Consider the following 10,011-nt stretch of genomic DNA (forward strand, 5'->3'; position numbering starts at 1 on the left):
TTATATAAATATTAATAAAATATTAATTTAATCAAATATTATTTTAATATTTCTTTTAATATTTTTTTTAATTCGATATTAATTTGTTATTTTTTTAAAACATTCTGTCTTCAAATTTTTCTTTTTCTGTAATATTTGAAGTATCAAAAAATATAAATAAAGATAAACGATATTATAACTTTATATTCCAACATCTATTTCTGCAATGTATAATGACAAAGCAATATAAAGATAAAGATTAGATTAATCGATAATACATAATTTTATCGAATATGAAGTGTAATAAACACTCGTTTTATATGAACACTTCTTTTCTAGCTATTATGTTAACAATGAAAGACTGATATCACAGACATCATTTGTTGTAATTTTTCTTGTGGTATGATATTATGTTAATTTTATTATGAAATTATATTATGTGTATATATTGTGTATGATTTTATCAATCAATAATATGATAATTTTTTTTTATTTATTCAAATAATCTGTACATTTGTACTTTTTTTATTTATACAATAATATATACAATATTAGTGCAATGTTTATAATTTATAATTAATATTTATACTGTGTTGAAAAAAATGATAGTGCTTGCAATAGTGTTATAATACTGTGTTATATATATAGACATAAAAACAAATATATATATACATAAATCAGTGATTAGAAATTAATAATATTTAAATATAATAAATATATTATATGAAAAACATATGCATTATATAATATAGACTTGATAAATTTTTAATTATTATTTTTATTAAGAATAATTATTATAATAATATTTTTTATGGTGTGACATATTTGAATAATAAGAAAAAAGAAAAAGAAAAATATAATGATCACAGAAGAAATGAATCAGTTACCTCCAGATGGAAAATGGGGTTGGATGATTGTTTTGGCGTATGGATTGAACGGGGTATGTTAAATATTATAAATAAAAAATTTATATTATCTACATTTTGTTGATAATCAATGATTTATAATAATTGTAATTTGTTATTTATAATAATTGATTTATAATAATTATTATAGCCTAAACTTTAATTGAAAACTTCAAATAAAAAAAAATTTTCTTTTGCTCTTTTTTCAAATAGAATAATTTCAAACGAAAATTATTAGGATTTCATTTTATCAAAATTAAAATTAATTTTCAATTAATATATAAAAAATATCAATTGGTTTTTTTTTATATAAGTTTTGTAACATTAATAAAATTAATTTTTTAATAGTTAGAAAAAAATGGAACAAAGCGAGAGTATTATCTATTTCACGTTGTTGATATCTAAAAGTATGATAAATAAAAAAGTGAGTTAATTTAGTAAATAGTAAATAAATGAAAAAAATAAGTTATGCATAAAATTAATGTCTCAATTTACAGTATTCTTATACATTTAAAAATTATTTTTGTGTTTGTAACTAAGATCTTATTTTCCGATCATATCCGCAGATAAATAACGATTTCCAATTATATTGATTCTTAAATATTATCAGTTAAACAATTTTTTCATGTATTTATTTATGTACTAACAAATATTTTATAAACAAAGAAAGATAATATTATTCAATCAGCCTCGATGTAACATATAGGTCAAGATGTAGATATTATCACGTAATGAATTCTTGTTTCTTCGGAAATTGATAAGGATTGGAAGGAAACAGGATTTCTTTATATATTTGAAACATTTTGTTAATTATTTTGTTAACAAGTAAGATGTTTGTACTGAAAAAATAATTAATAAATAAATTCATTACATCTTGAATGATGTTGAAAAATGAAAAGAATGTATATTTTAAATGAACGTGTATGTAGATATGTTCCTATTTTTTCTTGCATAAAACAAAGCAAAATTTATATCAATTTATATCAAAATTATTTTTTTGTATGTTTTATGTTATGTTTTGCAAATTTATTTTTTTTCTATATATTTTGATAAAGAAATATTTTAATGATATGTAATAACATTTTTGTTTCTTACATTGTCAATAAATGTAATAGATATTCTAAAGCAATTTTTATTTACTTTCCCCATCTTAATTATCAGAATTCATATAAAAAATTAAAAAATTGACATACATCTCAAATTTACAAAAAAGTATAAAAAAAAAGTAATGGTTTGAAAAAATATTTTATTTTAGATTCCATATTGCCTAATATAATATAAATGTTTATAATATAAATATAAATATTTTTTATAATTTTCTTTTATCATTTATCATAATTTTAAAAATTAATAAAAGTAATTTGACTACATCAAAATATTTGGTATATTCTGACTTCGAAATATTGTATTTGACATTGGAATGCTTAAACCCAACTTTATGATGGATATGAAATTCATCGCAAAGAAAGAGAATTATTTTGAGAAAAATATGTTGTTTTTTATTAATAAATATTGTTTTTAAAAAAGTCCTTTTGACATTTTATAATTAATAATTATATAACAGTCATTCGGATTTGTCATTATATTATCAAATAACAACTATTAATAATATTGAATTGTTCTTATAGATATGTACCATATCAATCATACAAGGATTTGGATTAATATTTAAAGATCTTTTCCCTCGTTTTGAGTTCAATGCAACTCAAGGGACGATTATTATTAATACAAGTTTCTCTTTTGGTATGATACTTGGATTGGTGAACGGTCCATTGTTACGAAATTATGGATATAGGAAAATGGCTATAATTGGTAGCTTATTCTTCAGTATTGGAGTAATTATAACGGCATTTATCAATTCTTTTACTTCTTTCATATTATTCTACGGTATATTCACGTGTAAGTGTGATAAAAAATTAAATATTAATCAAACATTTAAATAATGAGAAAAATATAAAATATATATAAAAAAAAATCTTCGAGATATAGAAAGTTTCATTTTATCAAAAATTTGAAATAATATTTTATACATACATAAAATACATTATATAATAACTGAAATAATATTTTATGCTATAAAGTATTTTTATTATTAGTAAGATGATATTTTTTTATGTAGCATTAGGTACGTATATGACATTGTCTGCTTTTTCATATGCATTGAACTCCTATTTTACAACGAAGAGAGGACGCGCCATGTCTTTAGCAATGACGCTTATTGGATTGGGACCTATAGTTGTACCTCAAATGACTTCTTTTTTACTTTCATATTATGGATTTCAGGTATTTTAAAAAATGTATGATATATTTTTATAATTAATTTAATTTTTATAATTATATTTATCACTATAATAATAAATTAAATCAAAGAAAATAATAATTTTGGAAAGAAAAGAATTAAATATATAATTCCCATATTTAGAATTTCCATAGATTTTTTAAATTTATCGTTCTTTTAATATATTTAAAAATATAAAAATATTATAATATGAAAACTATATTAAAATAATTTAAGAAATGAAAATGTTTAATATAATTAATTTCATATCTATATATATTTTTTATTTTTATGTTATAGGGCACGATACTATTATATGGAGCATTTTCTTTTCATTCATTGATAGGAGCTTTACTACTTCATCCACTCAAATGGCATATGAAAGATGCAACTAAATCGAAATCTTCGAATGAAGAATTAATGAAAGAAGACAAAAATAAAATATTAGGTAAAAATTGTTTAGAAACAAAACTAAATCTAACATATTTATTAATTATTTATATACCATTTTTCTATTTACATTTATAGGATGATTTTAAATATTTAAAAGAAAACAAAAATTATTATACAAAAATTTTGATTGAAACTTATTTATTAAATTATAAATGATTTTAATTTAATATAGAATATAGGATAAAATAATATAAGATAAATAATATAAGATAAAAGAGATGGAAATAGAATAATAAACTACTATGTGTTTGTTATACAATTTTTTTGATTTGTTTTCTTTCATCTAATGTAAATTTTTCTTGTAACTTAATAATATATTAAATAAGTATCAACCAAAATTTTTATATATCAATATTTATTTTATTATATATATAGAAATTTCTATAGGTGATCCATAAATGGTTTGACACTCGGTATATAAAAATCACGATGAAAATTTTAAAAAATATTTAAAAATTTAAAAATTTAAAAAAAAAAGAAAAAAAGAATTAAATTAAAATAAAATTAATTTTAGATCAGAAAGAGATTATTATTCAAGAAGAAGTAAATATTAAAAATTCAATCATGGACTTAAATAACGTATCACGAAAAAGAAAAATAACTCAAGTGTCGAATATCGATCACGATGCAGAAATTGGAAGTATTTATGGATTCGATATACCTTATGCTCGTCAAATATCAGAAACATTAAATGGTAAGAAAATAATCCACGAATCATATCTAATATTTAATAGATATCACGATAACAAAATTGTAAAATCAATTTTTTTTATTTTATTATATTATAATATAAATTCATTTTTTAAAAAATATTATTTTACGTAAATGTATAATATGTATAATATGTAAAATATTACATATTTATGATAAAATTATATTTGAAATTTTTAATTTGTGATATTATAATCTCAGACTTCTAATTTTTAATCAAAGAATTATTTCTATTTTTATATATTTTACATATACAAATGCAAGATCAATGATTATTTTTTTTATTACTTTTTATATATTAATTTTAATTTTAAAAAATATTATTATAGTTTCTATAGGAGAAAAAGAAGTTGATATGTACAAAATCATTGAAAATGGTGAAATGGGAAAAGACCATTCAAGAATTCAATATAACAATCGTCGATGTGAGTATATATAAATCTCTTAAAATTTATAAAAAGAATTTATAAATAATTGAAAATATTTTATTCCAGTTAAAAGCATTGATACGATCAATCTTGGCAGCAGTATTAAAATCTTTGAAGAGAAACCTTTGACAAAATATAATAGTAAAAATGAAATTGATGATTACAGTAATATAATAAACGAAGAAAACGATATATTAAAACTAACAAAAAACAATACAAACAAAACATTGAATACAGAAAATGATAATGATGAAAAGTATGTATTATATATATTATATATGCTATATACATACATACATACATACATACATACATACATACATACATACATACATACATACATACATACATACATACATACATACATACATACATACATACATACATACATGCATACATGCATACATACATACATACATACATGCATACATGCATACATGCATACATGCATACATGCATACATGCATACATGCATACATGCATACATGCATACATGCATACATGCATACATGCATACATGCATACATGCATACATGCATACATGCATACATGCATACATGCATACATGCATACATGCATACATGCATACATGCATACATGCATACATGCATACATGCATACATGCATACATGCATACATGCATACATGCATACATGCATACATGCATACATGCATACATGCATACATGCATACATGCATACATGCATACATGCATACATGCATACATGCATACATGCATACATGCATACATGCATACATGCATACATGCATACATGCATACATGCATACATGCATACATGCATACATGCATACATGCATACATGCATACATGCATACATGCATACATGCATACATGCATACATGCATACATGCATACATGCATACATGCATACATGCATACATGCATACATGCATACATGCATACATGCATACATGCATACATGCATACATGCATACATGCATACATGCATACATGCATGCATACATATATATATGTGTGTTTATGTATATATATGTAAATATATATATATTTTATTATCTACATACATATACATTATACATATACATTATATATACATATACATTAAAATAAAGTAGAAAAAAATGGAATTTTTTACAAGATAATGATACATATAAATTTTTTTCCTTTTTTCATAGATGTATAAAAAATATTTCATATACATTAATCTCTAGTTTATAATATAGTTCTTTGTATTTTGATTATAATTATATTTATTTCATTACTTCATTATTATTAATATCACTTATTTTTCTTACACAAAATTTTGGATCTATAGTCAGGATATAAGATACTATAGTGATTTTAATTATGAAAATATATTATTTGAAAATATATAATTATGAAAATATATATAATTATAAAAATATTATTATATTATTATATTTAATTATAAAAAAATCGACTATAGAATGATTATTAATAAAATTAACATGGGTATGAAAAATGAAATTGCAACTATAATTGTGGCAAATATAAAAAAATTTCGATTTTTTTATAATATAACAATTCGATTTATTTTTGGAAAGTTGTTTCAAATTTTATTATGAATATACAAAAAGTAGTTAAAATTCTTTATAATAAAATTCTTCTTCTATACAGAATGTTACATCATATATTTTTTAAAAAGGATTTTAAGGAAATCCTTTCTTTCCTTTTTATAAGAAATTTTTTAAAATTTATTTTTTCAAAATCTTATGAATGAATATTTTATCAATAAGCTAAAGAATTGAAAATGAACGATACAAATGAAATGAATGTAAAATTTAATCAATTGTAGGTTAAAAAATAAATCTATTATGTCACGAATATTGAGAACGATAGCAGAATATTTTGATCTGGATTTATTAAAGGACCCAGGGTACGTAAATCTGATGTTAGGAATGTCTGTTGCTGTTTTTGCTGAAATGAATTTCTCCCAACTAACACCTTTCATTCTAACGGACATGAATATATCAACTAAGCAGATTGCATATATAATGAGTACCATTGCAAGTGTGGATTTGATTTTTAGAATTCTTGCTCCTTTTATCGGAGAATGGTTTAATCAACCACCGAAAATAATGTACATGATGAGTTTATGTCTCTTAATTATCAGTAGAACATGTAAGTATTCGATCATATGTAATTTATTTTATATTCGATAAAAAGAAAAACATTTCTTCAAAAAATATTTGAAATTTGAATATAAAACAAATAGAAGATATATATTTTATAATTTATATTTTAATGTTTCTTTATGAAAGAACATTTTCATCAACAATATTAAAATAATATTTGATAATGATTTTATTAATTTATTTTTTATAACAAAATTTTTTAAATATATGAATAATAATATGCAGAAAAATGAAATTAATATTTTTCTTCTAAAAAAAAAAAAAGATAAATATTTCTTTTATAATCTTAAATTTTAATTTTGAAATGTTTTTATTATTTTGTTTGAAAAAAAATTATAAATTTTTTATAATTTTATAATTTTTGTTATTTATATACAATATTTTTGTAAAATAATGATTGGTACAATAATTAGTAATGTGATTATAAAATTTAATGAATAAATTTTATGATTTTAAATAAATATAATCACAATAGACATTATAACATAATATGGAATAAAATAATTTTTTGAATGAAAAAATAATAAAAATTTAATCATCTAAATAAATAAATTACTAAGTAAAAAATAATATTTATAATGAATCTTGATCTTTGTTAATATGTTCAATTTTATTTATTGAAACATTATTTTTACATATTTCAGTTTAAAAGTTATTAAACAGTTATTCTTTGTTTCTTTTTCTTTATTCAGTTATTTTATTATTACGTTTTTCTACATATTTACTTTTCCTAATAAAAAAATAATTTAAAATAAAATGCATAATAATTAATTTAAAAAATAATTTCTTCAAACTTACTATTTTATTATCAAATATTTTTTATTATACATTTATATTTAATATGATTAATATTTTAAAAACATTAATATTTAATATTTAATATTTAATTTAATATTTTTTTAAATTTTCATACAGCTTTATTGTTCATTAATGGATTTGCTTCATTATTAATTGTTGCCTCTGGACTAGGAGCTGCCAAAGGAATACGTTCAATATATATGAGTTTAGTAATACCTTCTTATGTACCAATTCATAAATTACCGAATGCATCAGGAATTCAAATGATTGTAAATGGAATGCTGCTTTTATGTGCAGGCCCTATGCTTGGTATGTAAAATGAAAATTTTGCAATATCATTAAAGCTTCAAAATATTTGATATTTAATAAATTGTATCATTTTTGTTATTGTTATAGGTATAATGCGCGATAATTTTGGAAATTTCGCACCTTCTCTAATTGTGATAAATACTGTTACATTATTTACAGTAATAATGTGGACGATAGAAATTATACTTATTCGAAGAAAAAAATCACAGAAACAAATAGAACAAGAAATTTCTTGATTTTATAAAATATTTAATTAATTAATATTATGTATTTATCATATTATAGCAATGATATTAACCATTTGGATGATTCCGTATTATAAAAAAATTTATTTATTATACATATTTATAAAATAATAAAAAAATCAAATTTAAAGGTACAAAAGAAATGAAAAAGAAAAAGAAATAAAGAATAAATGCATATTCTTTTGTATCAAAAATCTTTTTTTTTTTTTTTCATTTTTTTTATTAAGATGAAAAAGTTAATACGGATTTTTTGTAAATGATATCAAACTTTATTATGTATTTAGCTAAAAATATAATAATTATTTATTATAAATTCTTTATTATAAATTCTTTATTTTAATAATATTTGTAATTGAACATGGAATATAATTATTAAAAAAAGAGAAACGTATCATTTTTCAATATGGATAAAACTAATAAAGAATTGAACTTTTTTCAGAATTTGAATGTTCTACTATCTATTTTTTCTATATGTTCATATGGATATATTCATTATTTATATTCATTATTTATTTTTCATTAAAAATATTTAAAACTTTTCTTAAAAAAAAAAAGAAAGAAAATATTAAATGCTTGAAAAAATTATTAAATAAATTTATCTGGAAGGATAAAAAGTTATTGGAGAAAAATTATGAAATTGTTCAATAAATTTTAAGGAATGTATATATGTATTATTATATATTGTTTAATAAAATATTAATTTTATACAAATAATTTTTGAATTTTTTTTAACTTTTGCTATAAATTTTGTAGTAATTTAATACAATTTTAGGAAAAAATTACACATATGACTTATGAAAATTATTATATATATATAATAGTAATTAATTAATTATTAAATGTTTTTAAAATATTTAATTTTTATTGCTAATTAATTATTTCATATTTTTAAATATTATGCTATAATTTGTTTATGAATAAATCATTAATTGAATAATTCAAAAAATTTCTAATTTTTATTTCTAAAAATCTTAGTAGAAATTGGTATAATAAAATTTATAAAATATGAACTATCTGTATTATTATATAAATATGAATAATTAAAATATTATTGATTATAAATACTTATTCTATGAAAGATTATTTTATTTTGAAGATTTTAACGTATATCTTTTTCACACATAGTATTTATAAAATGAAAATACTGAGACACTTTCTACATAAAACAGCAACTGCTATATCATTTTGAATTTAATTTAGGTCATGTGTGTGTTCAATATCATTCGCCACAGAAACAATGACGTGAAAAATTTCTTTATCGCAACAATCATGATCTTATATGACAACAATAGATCATTTTTTCTCAGAATCTTCCGGTAAAACTTCTCGTATGTTGTTAAAGAAATAACATAAAAGATTAATTTAAAAAAATCGATTATATATAATATATATATAATAATATATAATAGGTCTATGTAATGTAAATATTTGAAAAATAAATACAAGATAAAGATAAACTTTTTTTTTAAATCAAAATATAAAAAAGATTTTTTATTTTTTATTTTTTTTTTTATATATATATTTATATACACATTAAGCTGTTAGAAAAAATGAAAATTATAAATATGATTTTTTAATAATGAAAGATATTTATTTTTATAATTTTCTTGATTTTAATATAATATATATGATTTATATATCTTCACTAAAAAATAGTGATAGTGATTGATATTAATTTTTATACTGTTAAAGCTTTGAAGTTTTTTTTTAGAATATATTTTTAAACATATTTCTTAATTTTTTGATACTTATTTTTATTGTATTAT

General features: G+C 19.3%; 1 protein-coding gene across 4 annotated transcripts; it reads left to right on the top strand.

The window, feature by feature from the left end:
* The first annotated feature begins 284 nt into the window (after positions 1–284).
* Positions 285–8,369, top strand: LOC552202 (monocarboxylate transporter 9). 4 transcript variants are annotated; one of them, XM_026439107.1, is made up of 11 exons: positions 285–379; positions 817–919; positions 2,513–2,783; positions 3,004–3,167; positions 3,463–3,610; positions 4,130–4,309; positions 4,656–4,751; positions 4,821–5,010; positions 6,554–6,879; positions 7,809–8,000; positions 8,088–8,367. In XM_026439107.1, the coding sequence occupies exons 2-11, from the start codon at positions 839–841 to the stop codon at positions 8,234–8,236; spliced, it is 1,797 nt and encodes a 598-aa protein (XP_026294892.1). In that variant the 5' UTR covers positions 285–379; positions 817–838; the 3' UTR covers positions 8,237–8,367. The 4 variants fall into 4 exon arrangements, with proteins under 4 accessions (XP_026294892.1, XP_026294893.1, XP_026294894.1 ...); XM_026439108.1 differs by lacking the exon at positions 285–379 and having other exon boundaries at positions 763–919; positions 6,554–6,634; positions 6,788–6,879; positions 8,088–8,369; XM_026439106.1 differs by lacking the exon at positions 285–379 and having other exon boundaries at positions 764–919.
* Positions 8,370–10,011: the final 1,642 nt, after the last annotated feature.

This window comes from Apis mellifera, linkage group LG2 (genome assembly GCF_003254395.2).
Source record: "Apis mellifera strain DH4 linkage group LG2, Amel_HAv3.1, whole genome shotgun sequence".
NCBI classification, from domain to species: Eukaryota; Metazoa; Arthropoda; class Insecta; order Hymenoptera; family Apidae; genus Apis; species Apis mellifera.

What these genes read in the sequence shown, in the direction of transcription:
- LOC552202 (XM_026439107.1), top strand. Translation starts at nt 839, where the DNA reads ATGATCACAGAAGAAATGAATCAGTTACCTCCAGATGGAAAATGGGGT. An exon ending in TTTCATATTATGGATTTCAG is followed by an intron (nt 3,168 to 3,462) that starts GTATTTTAAAAA and finishes TTTATGTTATAG; the next exon opens with GGCACGATACTATTATATGG. An exon ending in TCAATATAACAATCGTCGAT is followed by an intron (nt 4,752 to 4,820) that starts GTGAGTATATAT and finishes ATTTTATTCCAG; the next exon opens with TTAAAAGCATTGATACGATC.